The sequence below is a fragment of the Rhinatrema bivittatum genome, chromosome 1 (genome assembly GCF_901001135.1).
Source record: "Rhinatrema bivittatum chromosome 1, aRhiBiv1.1, whole genome shotgun sequence".
Lineage (NCBI taxonomy): Eukaryota > Metazoa > Chordata > Amphibia > Gymnophiona > Rhinatrematidae > Rhinatrema > Rhinatrema bivittatum.
Window position 1 is genome coordinate 493,784,690 of NC_042615.1, and position 19,090 is coordinate 493,803,779.

Sequence of the window (19,090 nt, forward strand, 5' to 3'; positions counted from 1 at the left end):
TCAGGAAACAAGCCTTATGGATGTTTTTCCAACATTACCACTGATTGCTGGAACAGTGCAAACACTGCTGCAAGACTGTGCTTGCTTGATTCTTATAGCTCCAGCGTGACCCAGATAGACATGGTTTGTATATCTTGAACAAGTTTCCAGCAGTCGCGCTATGAATTTGAGAGCAGACCCTACTTCGTTAACTCAAGACAAACAAAAGCTCTATCATCCAACCTTTCCATACCTCAATCTAATTGCTTGGATGTTGAACGCTCATCTCTCTTTGCCTAGAGTGATTGAAGATATTTTGATTCCAGCTAAAAAGCCATCCACCAGAAAGAGCTATATCTTCAAATGGATTGGATATTCCAAATGGTGCTAACAGAAAACCTTGGACCCATTTTCATACAAGCCCAAGCATTTGCTCCTCCTTTCTGACTCATGCCTCACCACATTGTCAGTGAAAGTACATTTCAGCACCTTAGTGGCTTAACACATTCAAGCGCATGCTAAACCCATCTGTACTCATTCACTGATATCGAGAATTATGAAAGGCATGTTCCGTATTAGGCCCCTGACACAAAACTTTCCAGTTCCGTGGAACTTCAGTGTTGTCCTTTCTCAATTCATTAACTCATTAACTTCCTGACATGGAAAGTAGCATTCCTCATCACAGTTACCTCAGCTACAAGCATCAGCAAGCTCATGTCCACTGTATGCCGTAAATGTATTTCTTGCATGATCGAGTAGTTGTTCACACTCACATGGTATTTCTATCAAATGTTGTCTCTGCTTTCCATATCATTCAATCCATTCGACTATCTACCTTTTTCCGAGACCACATATTTATGAAAGAGAAAAAGCCTTTGATACCTTAGATTATAAAGAGCTTTCACCTAGTATGAGAGAAAAACTCAACCGCATTATCAGGCTTCACAATTATTCAACATATTGTTGCATCCGTCGGTGCTAGACGGCTTCGCCCCGTTTGCCTCACCTTATTCACTGCTCCTCCCGCTTACCTAGGAAAGATGGCTACTGCCGGAATGGCTATGGTGCAGCCTCCCGCCATGCTCCTCCCAGGTACCTACTAGGGTGCATGCACGCCACCCACGTCTTTATTCCAGCCTTGGCGTGAACCTCGGGGGCGTTCCCCCTTCCTGATGTCACGCCATCCGGGTATATAACCTATTCTAATTTGCTAGCTCGTTGAATTAGCAAGGACTCTAATCCATTCCTGTCTACGCTACTCTGCCGCTTCCATGCTGCCCCTGGAAGCTCTCTCTCTGCCTTTCGGGGTAACTGCTAACCTGGGTACCCACTCCTCGGGGGCCCTCTGCTTTATTTCAGGTGCCTTACAGGGAACAGGTACTCGCTCCTCGAGAGCCTGCTCTCCCTGCCTCGGTGCCTGCACTTCCTTCTACAACCTGGTGGAATCGCATATCTACAGCAAACACCTAGTGAGTACTCTAACTCTCAGGTCTATCTCATCCACAGTACTGCCTACTGGGAGACCTGCTTCGGAACCTCCCAAGACCAACGGGGTGAGAAGGGATCCCGCTGCCGAGGCCCCTGAGACTGCAACTACCAGACTGCCTCACTACTGCCACCTCTGGTGGTACTCTTCAAGCTGTATAATAAAGAACTAACTGTGTTTGTGCGTTCTGAGTCTAGCCTAGTACTGTGGCTCCTCACGGGGCTCCTCCCCGTGGGCATGGTCATCTGCCACAGTACCCAAGGATCCACCCAAACGCTGCTCAACCATAACACATATATGACTCTAACAGACTTGGTGTCACAGTCACCAAATGTACATTGCCTACCTAGATAATGGAATGCATTTCAGAGCTGCCAAAACTCAAATCAGAGCTATGGCTTCCACTGTTGCTCATCTTAGAGAAGTGTCCCCCGAAGATATTTGCAAAGCTGCAACTTGGTCATCAGTTCACACCTTTATATTCCATTGCGGTCTGGACAACCTCTCAAAGACTGACATAAATTCGGATAGGTAGTTTGCGTGACCTGTTCTCGCAGTAGTCTACTCTCCATGGTGGGGTCTGAGTTGCTTGTTCAGTAAGTGCTCCGCTGCAACCCTCAGCTTGGGACTCCCCACATGTAATGGCTAATTCAGCCTGCTTATCAATGGAAAAAACAAGTTTGCCTACTGTAAGTGATGTTTTCCATAGATAGGATGAATTAGCCATGGAATACTATGATATAGACTGAAAAGAATCATTGGCAATACCAGTGCGGGAGCTCCTGCATATACTGTACTCAGTGGAGATCAAAGCTCTTCCAGCTAAGAGAGAGAAGTCTATTCGGTGCTACCGAATGACATCACCCATATGCACACACTTTATAAAATAACATAAATCTTTATGTGCCCATTTATACACACAAATGATGTACCATGGACAGTTTTGAAATTCCGCTGAATCTGTGCAAGTTGTTTTTATTTCAATTATGTTGAAAATGACTTTTTCTCCTTTCCTCCAAAATGTATAAAGTGAATACCATGGCTTGGGGAAGAAATTTACTGTAATTTGAGTGCCAGGAAGAGAGTTGGAGTTTCTCTAAGTGATCAACATTTCTTAATTTGGTTAATTCTCAGTTCTCCTCATATTTGATCAATAAGTGATACTCAGAGGCTTTTAAGCTATGCTGAAGTTGGCATAATGAAGTAAATTCCTTTGACCACATTTAATGAACTCCGAAAAGATTGTATCTTTCTGGAAATTGGTTAATCTGTTATTAAGATCATTACAAACCTCTTAATCCCATTCCATTTTGGATTTTCCTGCTGGTAGAAGATAGTGAAACACCAAGCTCCACAGAGATTTTATAACTGTCATTATGCACCACGATGACATTTTAAACAACTGAGCAGCCCAAAAGCATCTGGTTTGTGCAACACTCGTTACAATTATTCAGCTATTAGAATATGGGTGGAAAAACACAGGGATCACTACCAGGGCACAGCAACAGTATACACCTAGAAATAATGTTTGATGTTCTGAAGACAGACTACTAATTTTAGCATTTCTCTGAGGACAAACAAGATGGCATGCCATACACATGGGTGAAGTTATTTTATTTTATTTATTTAAAATCTTTTCTATACCATCGCTAAGTTATATACCATCGCAACGGTTATCAGATAAAGCCCAGACCGGCACTTTGATCTCAAGATTCTAGAGCTTTCAAATATACTCTACTGAGCATGTGCAACTGTAGTTATCACCCTGCATCCTAGGAAGAGTCCCTACATCTCTTTTTTTTCTGCGGAGCCGGGTGGTCACGGGAGCCATGTGGTCACAGTAGTCATATTTACTCTCTCTTCACAGTTTTTGTTGTGATTTTTTCTGGAGCTGCAGCTGTTTTTCTATTTCTTTTACCTTACGGTAGGTAGTATTATTTTCTTATTTCTTTTTCTTTTTCTCTTTCTTTCAACTCTCTGCCAGCCACATGTCAGGCCTTAGTCGCTGTGCAGCTTGGCATATTTTAATTCTATTCCCCTTAGTAAATAAATACTGCATCTGCAGTTTAGTTTCTGTGTCCTCTCATTGCTCTGTCTCTTTTTGTGCCTTTCTCTGGTCCTGGCATGACTGACAGAATGCAGTTCGGGTGTGCAATCCTTATGGGTCTGTGAGCCTGGGGACTCACTTAAGTTCTACCTGGGCAGGAAGTCCATGTCATTTCACTGATTGATCAGCATCGATGGAGGCTTGAGACAGTGATGAGATTGAGGACCTCACCTTTCCTGTGGAGGAGAGAACTCATCCTCCCCATATTCTAAGGAATTAGTCTTCACAGGCAGGATCCCTGGATGACTTAGCCTCCCCTCTTGCTTGCCAGTGATGGCAGTTCAGTCTCAGTGCGAGAGAGGGTGAGCAGAAAGAGATCTAGGCGTCATAGTGGATAACACATTGAAATCGTCGGTTCAGTGTGCTGCAGCAGTCAAAAAAGCAAACAATGTTGGGAATTATTAGAAAGGGAACGGTGAATAAAACGGAAAATGTCATAATGCCTCTGTATCGCTCCATGGTGAGACCGCACCTTGAATACTGTGTACAATTCTGGTCGCCGCATCTCAAAAAAGATATAATTGCGATGGAGAAGGTACAGAGAAGGGCGACCAAAATGATAAGGGGAATGGAACAGCTCCCCTATGAGGAAAGATTAAAGAGGTTAGGACTTTTCAGCTTGGAGAAGAGACTGCTGAGGGGGGGATATGATAGAGATGGTCTAGAACAGGTAGATGTGAATCGGTTATTTACTCTTTCGGATAATAGAAAGACTAGGGGGCACTCCATGAAGTTAGCATGTGGCACATTTACAACTAATCGGAGAAAGTTCTTTTTTATTCAATGCACAATTAAACTCTGGAATTTGTTGTCAGAGGATGTGGTTAGTGCAGTTAGTATAGCTGTGTTTAAAAAAGGATTGGATACGTTCTTGGAGGAGAAGTCCATTACCTGCTATTAAGTTCACTTAGAGAATAGCCACTGCCATTAGCAACGGTAACATGGAATAGACTTCGTTTTTGAGTACTTGCCAGGTTCTTATGGCCTGGATTGGCCACTGTTGGAAACAGGATGCTGGGCTTGATGGACCCTTGGTCTGACCCATATGGCATGTTCTTATTGTTGCTGCACCTTCGGTGCCATGCCCGGTGTTGGTTGCCTGTGCAAATTTGTGCCAGTGCGCCGATGGTCTGATGGATCGATGTCAGGACCACATCGAGAACCAAGACTGTCATTGAGTGCCATGATCACACTTGATGCCATCGAGGTGCTGTGGCCACCCTTGCAGCCGTAAGGGCCAGTAACTGGGCACCATCAAGTGCCGTAGTTTAGGCAAGAGCCCTTCCATACCGTAGGCATTGATAGGCACAGTCGCATGCCATGGACACCATTGAGCATCATGGACTTTTGATACACCGAAGGATCGTCCATCGACCCAAGCATCTCTACATGGGGTGACCCTCATTCTCCATTTCCTGAAAAGGGGATTTCACTGTTTATGACTGGCAATCATTCTCTGTTCTCCTCGGGATCCAAGAGTGCATTTTCCTAGGTCTTCCTAATGTGCAGCAGATTTATTTCGTGAGGGAACTATTCTGTATTCGATCTCCCCATCGTACAGAGGGTCTCCGCTTCGGGGCAGCTCACCAGCGAAGATTAGGGATTTCTCCCATGCAGGAGTCACCTTTTTGATACCAGCTGAGCACAATGTGTTTTTTTCGCAGATGACTGCTCTTGCCAGTCACTCTCGCATGCAGGACCCTACCTCAGTAAGGAGTGTTCTGTTCCATTTGCATCCCGCTTGGCAGATATGCCTTTCAACCTCTCACCATATCCATGGCTGCAGAGATGCTACACTTTTGTTGCAGTGGTTTGCGAGCTATACTTTCCTCTTTTAGGGATAACTCTGTCTACAGGCAGGGAGGTTCTGGTTCATACAACTGTTGTTCTACTTACTGGACCACTTGATTCCTTGAGGAAAGTATGCATAATCATGCCTTAGGTTTTGATGCCTTGGCCAGGTTGATGGGGAGATCAGACCGAACCTGCCTTGGTACCTTCAGGTTTCCAGGACGCTGAAGAAATCCTGTTTCTACAGAGGTTTGCACTTGCAGCATCCCTGCTTTCTGTCTCTTGGTGGAGAGTTTCCAGATTTCTTCCCTGGGAGGTTCGCTTTCAGTTTTAGCTGTTTCTATCATACTGAGAGGGCAACTCCCTACTGGACTCAGCAGAGAGTTGTTTGGTTGGGGTTGGGATATACAGAATAGTGGCTTTTCTTATCTCTGCAGCCCTGGAATCTGCCTCCTTGTGTTAGTCACTGCTTCCAACTTCCAGTTAGAGTGTCAGGGGGGGGGGGAAGCTAGGGCATTTGTGGTATATTTTAAAGTATACCTGCAGGGAACGGTGCAGGACAAGCCAAATGGTATCCAGACCCCACAATTTTGAGAACACAGTAATCTCTGGTGATCTTGTACCACTCCTCCAGATAGTGTTTGATTCTCCCCCCTACTTGAGAGGTTATTTGCTGGGTTTGTAAAGTGATCAAACACTCGGTCCAGGATTGGTCTAGACCTATTGTACTGCTTTTGGCTGTCGGCGCTCACTTTGCCAAGTGCAAGCCGGATGTTGTTGCTGTTGTGGAGGTAGGATCTGGTAACATTGGAATTGCCAGAAGGGGCATCTCTGGAAATACGGCCTTTTAAAAGTGTAGTAAAAATGCTTCATGGAAGACTGTTTCTCCGATCCTGTGAAGAGGTACTAGACTGCCACATGTTGTTCCTTTATTTGAGCAACTGTTTCTCTTAATGATTCTCTGAAGAGGTGATCACCTAGACAAGGAACATCTGCCAACTTGTCGTGGACATCCTTGCACAAACTACTGGCTGTCAATCAGGCCATGCAGTGTGATCTGATGGAGTCTAATGAAGTTTGTAATACTGAACATTTTGTAAATGGATCAAATAAGATAGCATATACACTCTTTGACATCTTAGAGCAGTTGAGGGTATACTGATCTGTCATTACTGAAAGGAAGGAAAGGCTTTAGTTTTTGTATACAGTCATGTAAGTATTGAACCATGTAGAATATTTGAGCAGAAATTCATGCATTAAGCATGGAGCTCTGAAAACGTTTTTACCAAAATTGTCTGGTAGCTTGGGATCCTGTCCCTGGTGGAGTATTCAAATATATTTTTGTTTTCCTTGTTCTTTTAAGAGCTGATTCTACTACCACTGATTGATGAGGTAGGTGCACTATACCAAACCCTGGGAATTTTTGCACTCTGTATTTGAGGTCCAGTTTCCTTGCTACTGGAACCCAAGAAATAGGAATGTCTCACATTCTTATGTGTAATTCTTATAGGATAGCATGGATTGAAATGGCTGCTGGCTGTACTGGTGTTTCCAAAATCTGGAGGAGGCTGAAGATATTTGTATAAGGATCCTTGTCCCTACACACATTAACCCCAAGTTCTTTTATCGGCTTGTTGATCAATCTGAAAAAGGAGAGGTCTTCTGGTAAGACAAGTGTTCTGGAGGCTCAGTTAGGGGTCAGAGAGTATGCCTGTTGAACCCTCTTCAGAGCCTAGAGGTGAAGGAACACTAATCCAGGACCCCAATGAATGAAGGTGACTGAGGAGGGGACCATGGTCACCTCAGATTTTTATACTCCTGACATACATCTCTGACTGGCTGGACCCTGCTGCAATGAGAGTCATGGGCTAGAATCATCTCGTAGAGCTTTTGAAAGAGTTTCCCTATGTACTGGGGATATCGGGACTCCCTCTTGAGGTAGGAAATCCGACCTTCCGGAAAGAAAAGTTTATAAGGCACCCCCCTTACCTGTAGCTGCTAAAGAGATAAAGAAATCAATCATCAGCCCTATCACCCGGTCTAAGTGTTGATGTACTCTTTGGCCTGGTGTGGGTGGTGGAGCATCCTCTTCTGATACTAGAATGGAATCGTGCACATCTGGGCTCTGTTGATTTTGTACCGGAAGCCAGTTAAATGTGAGAGGAACCAGAGAACAAAAGGGATGTAGTGTCTCCAGATATAACTCTTGTTCCATTACCTTTGCTGGGGTAAATGCTCTGGTAGCTGGCAAGAGCAGGTGAAATATATCCCCTTCTGCCCCTGACAGGACTCAATATACATGTACAGCGATGACATTCAAATCCTCATACCAATATCAAACATCTGGAAAGAGGAGACAACAATCCTAGAAAAATGTGCCAAGGAGATAAAAAAGAAATGGATAACCAACAACCAACTCCTGATAAACCAGAGACAAAACAGAGATCCTTTGGGTGACCAATATGCCGCAACTAGATAACATCCCCACCCTTCCATACTTATCCTGGATATTATTGCACTATATCCACAGCACAAGGTGTTTAAAGCTTAAGAATCATCATTGATTCTGTATTGGCCATGGAGAGCTAAATAGCAACAGTCACAAATAGTATTCTGGCACCTAGGTATTGTAAAACAATTATGCCCTTTTCTGCAACCAGGCAACCTCAAAACAACCATGCAAGCAGTAGTGCTCATTTCATTTTTCTTTTTCATTTATTAAAATGTACTTATTGCTTAACACTAACTGCTTAAACGATGTACAAAATAAAATATTCACAATAATAACATTAAATAAAGCAAAACATTTTAAAACATATAAAGTACATTAAAAAATCAAACGCAAATGCATTTTATGAGAAGACTTTTAACCAAATGGTTGTTTCAACAAAAAACTTTTCAGAACTCTGGAACACAATCCCCCCCTTTCTCCGTCCCTCACATACAAGGAATCAGTGAGACAACTCACACAAAATCCACAATGCTCAAAAACTACAAAACTTCAACACCAAAAATTCACATAATACCTACAAGACTCAAGGAATAAGAAAATGCAGCCTGATCCCACACGGTAAAATAAGCAACACCAACTGAATCTATAACAAATAAAGACTAGAAAACAGAGAAGCATCTCCTGATCAGCCAAGGAATTTATTATGTCCAGACTTGCTCTTAGTTACTGTAGAAGCTCATGTATATTATGTCCAAAATGTTCCTCAATTATTGGAGTAATTAGTGTTCATATCTGCTTTTCAAATAATCACGGATATAATTAAATTTAAATATTAGGGATGTTCAGGCCCCAAAATTTTGTTTAGGTTCATTGTTTTCATGTTTGTGAGTGGAGGGGTGTTTTCAGTTTCTTTAATGTTTATTTTGTTTGCTGACCCAAAATAAACATTTTTAAACCCCCCCCCCCCCCCCCAAATGAGGTCATCTAGGTCCTACAACACCTCTCCCAGAACCTAAAAAATCTGCCAGGGATGAGGAGCTCCATGGCACCTACTTACTACTTTTGTAGGTGTCATGGAAAGAGAAAAGGACAGAAGCAATGCCCATTCAATACTACCCCAGCAGTGTCCTTTGACATGGTGCTGGCCAGCCTGAGATCAGCACCATAGCGACATCAAAATGGTGCCAGTCTCAAGACTAGCTGGTGCCACTTTATTATACATCTGTACAAACATACAGCCATAAAACAAAATGGTGCTAGCCATCCCTGAGACCAGTGCCATTTTAACATCACTATGGCATTGGTCGCAGGGCCAACCAGCAACATTTTTAAAGGGATATTGGTGGGGAAGGAGCAAATAGGCATTGCTCCTACCTCTTTCTTAATCTAGAACCCCCACAAGCAATATGGTGGGTGGGTCGGAGGGGCACACTCTGGCTGGACTTGTCTCAGACCAGTGAGGTTAGGCCTGAGCCCCAGGACGGCCTTGAGAAGCCCTGGAAAAGAGTGTCACAGGACCAGAGAAGCTTAAACAAAAACAACCAAACATTTTTTGGTCAAGGCCATTTTCATTTCTTTCTATTTGGAACGAATCAGAAGTGGCCTTTTTTGGTTCATGTGTGCAATTCATTTCAAATGAATACACATTCCTAGCAAATATTCACTGATTCTAATTTAAAATTTGTTTGTTATACATTATTGTTTGTTCCTTATAAATTAAAACTATTCAAATAGGATCTATTGTATCGACATACTACAATGTATGCAAACTTGTTATAATGTAATGTCCTAAATTTTGAACTGACATTATATAATCTGCCTTGAAGTGGCTAACCAGCCATGAAAGGTGGAATAAAAATACTAAATTAAATTAAAATAAATGAAAAGTTACCTGGACAAAGCCTTTGAATATTGACCACTTGGCATATTATACAGGATATTCAGATATACAAAATAGAATTTGTGAGTAATCCCATCTTGATTTCTAAATAGTGCATAATGTTAAAAGAGGTTAGCACTAAGAAGAGAGATAATGTTGTCTAAAGTAATGGATTTAATGCAAATGGAAAAGTTAACTGTTCTTGTATCTAATGAAATAATGAGAGAAAAATGTATTGAAGCATGGCATTATTTTAATAGTACACCACCCAAAACAAGTGAGAAAACATAAAAGGCCTTTGATCCCTCAAAAGGGTAAGAGAAGGAGGGCAAGATTCCTGCAAAGGATAGAGTAGGTAAGATGGAGGTGTAGGCAGGGGGTGGTAGTAAAATAGATCCAGAAGAATGTTTGTTAAACAGTTATTCATTTTTTTCTAATTTTAATGTACCTTTATTAAAATATTAAAAAAATGTAGTAGGGACAGCAGCATTAATTAGGAGCATATTTAATCTAAAATGATAGGAAGCATTCTTATATGATAAAAGTGATGACTGTGAAATATCCTCCTATTTGAAACTATGAAAGCCCCTTCAGTACTTAAGCATAGTTTGAAAATAATGGCAAACAAAATCAGTAAGTATAGAAATATATATTCAGCATATTCATCCAGAGACTTAGTGAGAATATCAGGTTCGCAAAAAACAGCATGAGTCAGATTTCTTTATTCAGAATAAATGCAAAGGGAGATATAGCAAAAGTCAGAGGTTGACACCCCAGAAAAGTGGTTCAATACAATGTAAGTACTAAATTTACATATTATTGAAAGATATAAATAAATTATGTTGTGTTCAGTAACACTGCTCATATCAGATTGTATTAACACTGTTTTGAGAGTGAGCTGATATTTTGATATGCTAACTTTTTTTGGCCCAACAGATTCCTCCTATTCTTTTACTACTACTGCTGCTACTATTTATTATTTCTAATGCACTACTAGACATACACAGCACTGAATAGTTACACATAAGAGAAAATATGCTTATATCTGAATCAAAATTAATCTCTAGTGGGGCTACAGTTGAGATAACAAAAACTAGACTGATGCCTTGGAAAGGATTAATTCATTTAGGGCCGGATTTTAAATGCCCTGCGCGCGTAAATCCGGCCAGATTTACGCGTGCAGGGCCCTCGCACGCCGGCGCGCCTATTTTGCATAGGCCCCCGGGACGCGCGTAAGTCCCAGGGCTTTGTAAAAGGGGCGTGTCCTAAATGACACGGTGGGCCCGGGGGCGGGCCCGGGGGCATGGCGCCGGCCCGGGGGCGTGGTCGAGGCCTCCGGACCAGCCCCCGGGTTGGGGGCTGGTCCGAAGGCCTCGACCACGCTGGCACATGCAGTAAATCTGCATGTGACCGCTGGCACATGCAGATTTACGTCTGCTTTTAGCAGGCGTAAATCGTGCAACAAAGGTAAGGGGGGGGGGTTAGATAGGGCCGGGGGCGGTGGGTTAGGTAGGGGAAGGGAGGGGAAAGTGGGGGGGAGGGCGAAGGAAAGTTCCCTCCGAGGCCGCTCCGAAATCGGAGCGGCCTCGGAGGGAACAGGCAGTGCGCACTGGGCTCGGCGCGAGCAGGTTGCACAAATGTGCACCCCCTTATGCGCGCTGACCCCGGATTTTATAAGATACGCGCGGCTACGCGCGTATCTTATAAAATCCAGCGTACTTTTGTTCGCGCAAAATTATAAAATCTACCCCTTATTGTTGAACATGCCTGACTCTGGCCAAAGTTTTGCTTTATGGCTGCATCAGGGGCTCTTTAGTATAGGTAAAATCTAGAGTGTGCACTCTAGTTCAGTATAAAATCTCTCTACGAGTATCCACTGATTTATTATGTCAAATTGATTTTGTACATATCTTGTTCAGTCAACCTCAAGGAGTATTGGAATCAAAGCTATGGTACTTTTCAAAGACCAGAGATGGTCTTTAGAGAAACTTGAAGGCACAAATGTTATTCGAATTGGTTGGTTTCGTCGAAACTAAAATAAATCTTCGGCATACGATGTTCTGTCGCTGAAAAGCGTCATCGCATGCAATACAGCACTAAACTGTCAATTGTGGATATAGAGATCATTTGACTTGGCTACAGAGTACTTCTCTTTGTCTTTGCTAAAGAGAACTCCTAATTGAAAAGTACCATAGCTTTGATTCCAATACTCCTTGAGGTTGACTGAACAAGATATGTACAAAATCAATTTGACATAATAAATCAGTGGATACTCGAAGAGAGATTTTATATTGAACTAGAGTACACACTCTAGATTTTACCTATACTAAAGAGCCCCTGATGCAGCCATAAAGCGAAACTTTGGCCAGAGTCGGGCATGTTCAACAATAAATGAATTAATACTTTCCAAGGCATTGGTCTAGTTTTTGTTTTTCCATTTCCGTGGCTTTCCTGGACCGATTACCGTCTTGTTTTGTAGGTCCTTCCCTACAGTTGAGATAAGCCTTCATTTGCAAGAACATAGATGATTTTCCCAATTTTAGACCTATTCCTCTTCTACGTAGCCAAGTCATTGCTGAAACTATGGTCAGCCTTAGGGAAAATAGCACCCTGTGCAAGAGTCAAGAATAACGTCCCCCATTCCCCAAGAAAAATTGTGCTATGCCCTACTTCTGGCTGGCACAATCATCTCTCCCCATTCATCTCCTGGCATACTCCCCTCCCACCAGCAGGAGAGCAGTGATCTGTGTCTACCTCCCTCTCTGCCTGTTTTACTATGAAGCTTGAACCATGCAGAGCTGGTGAGTCCTGTAAGACTATAAGGCCCTGTGTGGTTCAGACTTCAAACTGAAGCTAGCAGAAAAAGGAGGCAGTCACAGGTAAGAAGCTGCTGCTTTCCTCCTTCCAGAAGGAAGGGATGGTGTCCAGGGAAGAAGACAGAAGATGCACAGGGTAACCTATGTTGAACACCACAAAAGCTTGGCTGTAGGTGCAACAATACACCTGAACCAGGGGTCACAGACCATGGCTTCCTCCAGAGTCCAGTACAATTGCACTCTGAATCTGGTCACCAGGAACTGTGAATGCTGTTATCTCAATATACCAGTCCCAGTCAGCTCAAGGAACTAAACTGACCTATTGGATTGCATGAAATAAAAGATGTAATATATATATATATATATATATATATATATATATTTCTTATATTCTAAGCCATTTCCTGATGAGGACAGTTATTAAAAAGAAAAACCCTTGCTTTTGGAAAGCAAAGAAAAGAAATAGAACCTAATATTTTAAACTATGGCCACTTTTTAGAATGTTCCAATTGGCATCGAGCATGAGTCAGAACACTTTTATTCATGGAAAACAGATGAAAATTAATTTCTTATGCCTAATAGCTGAAAATATATACAAAATAATAGTCTTATAAAATATATACCCTATCTGTATTTAAAAAATGTGTAAAATCAGCTATTTGTTAAATGGCTAATATGCTGTTACAGAATGCTCAAAGCAAACCTGCCTACAGTATCTTGATCAATGGAAGGTTTTTACAGCATTTATTCACAAAGTTCCACCATATTACTCTTAGCATATTGGGCCACAGCACAGGGAACTGCATTAATAATTTTCTCTCAATCTCTTGAGAGGAATCTACAAAGTGCTTCTACTTGTGTGAGGCAGGCAATGGCTGTAACCTCCTATTGATCAGCTGATTGAAGATAAATGACAGAGCTGCTAGTATTGCAGATTACATCATTAACATGTTCAGTAAACCATGACTTGTTCAATAAGGTGTTTATCTTTTTTTCATTTCTCTCCTGCTCTTTTATCATTTTTATGATTTGGAACAAAATTACACACACTAACCACGAAGATCACTTTGAAAGAGATCAGATGGGATAATGCGTACAAGTTGTCACATAACCAAATTCTAATGGTTTAAAGATATTTAGTGAATGTTTCGCAGCTGAAGCAAAATGCAGAATTCAGTGAACATTTTTCTTGCTGTTTTTCTTTTCAGTTTCCCTTTGCTTCATGTTTAATGGAAGCCATGCTGGAAAAACTGAATCAGAAGAGGAAGCTGGTAGAAGAGTATACTTTACTTATGAAGGACACTAGGTGATATGGCTACAAGACTGCTTTTGTAATGAAAGAATTTGTCTGCTGTTTGGAATAAATGTAGATTATAATCCTCTTTAGCTCTTTCCTTCTGCTAAAACTATTAGTATGCTATTTTGCAGAGGAGCTCTCCGAGTGCAAATTAGTATTTCCATTGACAAATTTACCTTTTTGACAAAGTAGCCCAAATTAGATTGGGTGTAAAATTATTGCAAAAGACTTTCTTTAAAAAGATTTATCTTATATTGTATTAAATTAAAAGGACATTAAGAACTATGGGGAAAACAGCTACTATCAATATGACGAGAAATCTACAGTACAAAGAGAAATGAGTCTACATGTTTGAAGACCATGGATGTATTCAAAAATGTTAGAATATTTTATGACTTATTTAATTAAATGCTATACTAACTTCTAAATATTTTATGCCAAATCTGTGATTTGTTAAAATAATAATTTAGATTATGGACCATGCATATATCATTTGAATTTGGAAGGTATGTTTTAGATGTCTAAGCTTCTCAAGGGTTATTGCCACATTTTTTTTTCTAAGATCCATACTGGAGTTTGTTTACTAAAGTATGTTTTATCTATATCATACAACTCAATAAAGTGAATAGTAAAATGTAATCTGAAGATGCACATAATTAAAACAAATTTGAGATTCTTAAGCAAGATTATTTTACATTTTGCATTGAGAATTTGAGTGTACATACAGTTTATTTAAGCAATAAGTTACAAATAAAAATCAAAAAGTCCAGTTTCCATACTACAGTTGTGTAATAGATGTATGTCATGATTCTTCAACTCTTGTCCTTCAAAGTCACAAACAGGTCTTGTTTTCACAATATCCTACATGAATATATACTTATATGTATAAATAAATCCTCAAATCTCTTCCCTTGCTCCAAGCCGGCATTCGACACAGCTCTGTGTTTCGGATTCCTGCTTCCGAAGTGCAGATCTTGTTTAATAAAATCCGCCAACACCACAGGACAGAAACGTCTCAACATGGTCCCCTTCTTGTGTGTAATTCTGCAAAACCACAATGGAGTTTAAATGTACGTCACCAAAATTCACAGCCAATCAAAAGTCCCAAAACTTAATCACACCAATGAATTCCATTCCAACTCATTATTTAATCCATATGGCTCCTTAATTTTCAGATTTTAAATCCAAAATTGCTCCTTAAAATTGAGAAGTGACTGAAAATTACTCCTCCCCCTCCAATGCTTTCATACCTGCTCAATGACCAGCCATTGCAATTGTTGGATTGTATGGGCAACTAAAGGCTTCTCCATCTACTCTCTATTTAAACAGCTACAGTGTTCTGAAAGACATACTTTCATAGGTCTTTTTGTACACCATACATATATTAAAAGGCATGTACATACAATAATGTACATGACATTACTAGATAAACAAATGACTTGATGCAATAGAAACTCCTCATTTGTTGAAAGATAGCACCACAAAATGCCCTGAATAGTCAGTTCACAAAACCTACAATTTCCATATGGGAAATGTCCTTTCATACTGTCTAAAACAGGGGTGGGCAAGTCCGGTCCTCGAGGGCTGCAAACCAGTCAGGTTTTCAGGATACCCCTAATGAATATGCATGAAATAGATTTGCATACAACTGAGGCAGTGTGTATGCAGGTCTCTCTCATGCATATTCATTAAGGATATCCTGAAAACCCGACTGGTTTGCAGCCCTCGAGGACCGGAATTGCCCACCCCTAGTCTAAAAGGTGAATTTTAAAAGCCCTACACTCTCATTAATTAGGAGATGCGAGAATAAGTCAGGCTCATGCATGCCAAGCAGATTTTAAAAGCCAAAGTAATATGCACAAATCTCCCACAGTGTACACTTCTTGGAAGTTTTCAAAAAGGGGCAAGGCATGGGTATTTCGAGGCATGAAGCTAAGATGTGCACGTAAATACTTACGCGATAAGCTGCATGCCAAGAACCCTAGCCACATTACTTTACTTCTGCTATGGATGTTGTGAAAGTTACAAAATAAAAAAAATCTAGGCAGATTTAAGGTTTGAGGCTAATTACAGGGAGTGAAGGCTATCAAACCAGGGTGGCTGGAGGACCTCTCAACTGGGCAAACTGAAGATGAACTGGCAAAACTGAAAATGGCGTCAGCATGCACCCCTTTTAAAATCCCCTGATTTACACAGTAGAACCGGCATTTGCACACACTCACTTAAAATTTGGCGTACATCTGCACGTGGCCAGGCTATTTTATAACATGTGCACCAGTTATAGAATAGCCGCATCCCTGGGTGTGGGCTGACGAATCTGCGCCCATGTATACCCACAAGCCAGTTGTTATAACTTCCAGCCGCGGGCAGCCGCGCCTGGCCCCTCCTACCTTTCCTCGTGGTGTTGGGGCCGCCACCGATGCCTCGGCAGCTGTGAGGAGACGTTTCTGTACCGGGCTCCTGCTGTCCTCCCTCGGGCCTGCTTCCCGAGCCGAGCCCCTGCGATGCCTTCCGGCGGAGGGGGCACCCTCCGGCCTTCCCTTTGCGGCATCGGGCCGCACTGCAGCACTTCCGGGTACATCCTCAGGCTGCCCTTCCCTTAGGCGCGAGGCCGCGCCTCCTGAAGCCATTTGAAGGGGCCTCGTCCTCTAAATTAGTTCCACCTGCTCCAAATAGGCCAGGCTTAGGGAAGTACTTAAGGAGACTTCGCAACGAGTCTGCTCACTCCTGTGAGCCTTCTGGTGCCTCTGGTATCCTTGTTCCTGGACGAATCTCTGGTGTTTGACTTCGGACTGGCAAGCGGCGATTCTCTGGTGTTTGACTTCGGACTGGCAAGCGGTGATTCTCTGACGTTTGACCTCGGACTGAACTTCAACGGATCTTCCATCTTCAAGGGCCCACCTAAGTTCCAGTGGTTCGGGTCCCTCCGGGCTCCTCCCGGGGGGGGGGCTGCGGGCTTCCAAGTGGCAAAGATCCAGCTGGCCCTTGTTCCGGTTCCACAAACCTTCGAACTCCCAAAGGTCCACCTAAGTCCCAGCGGTCCGGGTCCCTACGGGCTCCTCCCGGGGGGGCTTTGGGCTTCCAGTAGCGAAGATCCAACCAGTTCCTGCTTCGATTCAGCCTCGCCACCCGACAGGGGAACCCGAGGAGCCGTCTCCTCAGGTAGTACCAACTCCTCATCAGTCGAAGGGTCCACATCTTCTCAACTTCTATAACACCAGTTTGAAAGTTACCATCTAAGACTGTAGATGTCAAATCAGGAAGTGTAGATTTCACAATATGGTCCCAAATGTTATGAACTTTTATATAAGCAATACAATGGTATTCCTGAAATTTGGAGTGTAGAGTTAAAATGTGCCAGCATATATATAATATATGCCAAATCTTGATGAACCTTAACTGACTAAGATTTCTTTCTTGAAAAGTTTTACTTTTAGTGGCATGCAGAGTTATATATTTAATTTCTATTCTGCCTTTCAGGCATTTGAAAGCACATTACATTCAGGTTCTGGTGAAATATCTCTGTCTCCAAAGGGACACAATCTGTTTGTACTTGAGGCAGTAGAGGGTGAAGTGATTTGCCCAAGGTCACAAGGAGTGGCAGTGGGATTTGAACCCTGGCTTCCCTGGTTTTCAGCCCACTTCTCTAACCAAGTAAAAACTCATCCAAAATTTCTATCTAAAGTAGTTTCTCAATTTCATTTGAGTCAGTCCATTGTTTTCTCACAGGACAAGCAGGATGGTAGCCCTCATATATGGGTGACATCATCAGAATGGAGCCCAATCACAGAACAATTGTCAAAGTTTCTAGAACTTTGACTGGCACCTACTGGGCACGCCCAGCATGGCACTAACCCTGCATCCAGCAGGGGTCCCCCATTAGTCTCTCTTTTTCCACGCAGCAGTAGCCACACAGGTTAAAGAGCTCTCTAGAGATTCCTGACAGGAAATTTCTTCACAGAACTTATTTCTAAAATTTCAAAAGATTCTACCCCATAGGGGTCCCCCTATCAATTCCGTATTCCGCGGTCGTAGGGTAAGGCTTTACCCTCATTTGCAGTCGATTCCTGTCGAGTTTTCCCTTCGGGGCCTACCAGCCATTGACTGCACCGCAGCTAAATTTTTGTTGAAGCCATGGTGTCTGGTTTTCATCGGTGCCCCGATTGTCCTCAGACAGTGTCAATCACACACCCGTATAGGGTCTGTGTGTTGTGTTTGAGATCAGACCACGACGTCTTAACTTGCACAAAATCTGCCCAAATGACACCAAAGGGCCGTAAGGCCCACTCAGAGAAGATGGAGTTTCTTTTTCAGGCAAAGCCACCGACTCCATCAAGTGCTTCGACATCGTCTGAGCCGGTGCCATTGACCTCTCGCCAACAGCGAGACACCGGTGCTGTCCACCTGGCACCAACTACTCCGAAGGCATCGACTTCTTCCTCTTCAGCTCCAGAGAAGGACCAAGGAGAACATCATGAAAAGCATCGACACCGTCATCGGAAGGCTCAGTCCGCTGATCCAGGCAAGCCCTCGGCATTGGCATCGACAGAGCCACCGAAAAAGAAATCCCGTCCAGAGAAGGCCCCATCCTCCTCTGCGTCTGGGTCACCGAGGCGTTCCCCACCTTCATTGGTGCAGGGAGCCACAACTCCACTTTCACTGGTGGACCCTCCGGCTACGCCAGTGCTGCCTCCTATTCCAGAGCTGGGGTTCCACGCCCCAGGCTTCCATGAGGAATTGGATCGTATGATCCAAGAGACCATCGGAAAGGCACTGCAGGGTTTCCAGCCTCCGTCGACATCGGCACCAATGCCAGCTCCAGTCGCCGACCTGATTCCCACAGCGCTCACACCGCTACTCGGCAGGCTGGATGCATTGATCGGTGCCCTTCCACCAGTGGAACCGAGGATACCGGTATGTCCAACGCCCTCCACCCAGATTCCTTTGTCATCAGATGATGAGGAAACACCGAGGCTGGAACCTATGCCCGGACCGTCTGGGATCTTGCCACCGACTCACCCATCGATGTCACCGATACCATCAATACTGCATCGTCCTCAATCGGTGCCTTCATCAATGCCGCCGGTGCCACCATCGGTGCTTCCTCCAATGCCGTCAGTGCCTAGACCTGATCCTTCAGGAATAGCACCATTACTTCCCTCTAGAGATCCTATGGGAGCAGGTGATCAGCCTTACGATCCTTGGACCGATGATTCTTCCCAGGATTCTGATGATCTCCTTCAGAGCCATCTCCCCATGAGGAGAGAAGACGTTCTCCTCCAG

The 19,090-nt window shown here is 43.1% G+C and overlaps 1 protein-coding gene across 3 annotated transcripts in view; it reads left to right on the plus strand.

Moving 5' to 3' along the window:
- The window catches only part of CNTLN (centlein), a 1,032,335-nt gene extending 1,017,893 nt beyond the window's left edge, over positions 1-14,442 (plus strand). For all 3 annotated transcript variants that reach the window (XM_029608687.1, XM_029608696.1, XM_029608677.1), the window contains exon 27: positions 13,719-14,442. In XM_029608687.1, the coding sequence (XP_029464547.1) occupies positions 13,719-13,820 (102 nt within the window). In that variant the 3' untranslated portion in view covers positions 13,821-14,442. The remainder of the gene's footprint in view (positions 1-13,718) is intronic.
- Positions 14,443-19,090: the final 4,648 nt, after the last annotated feature.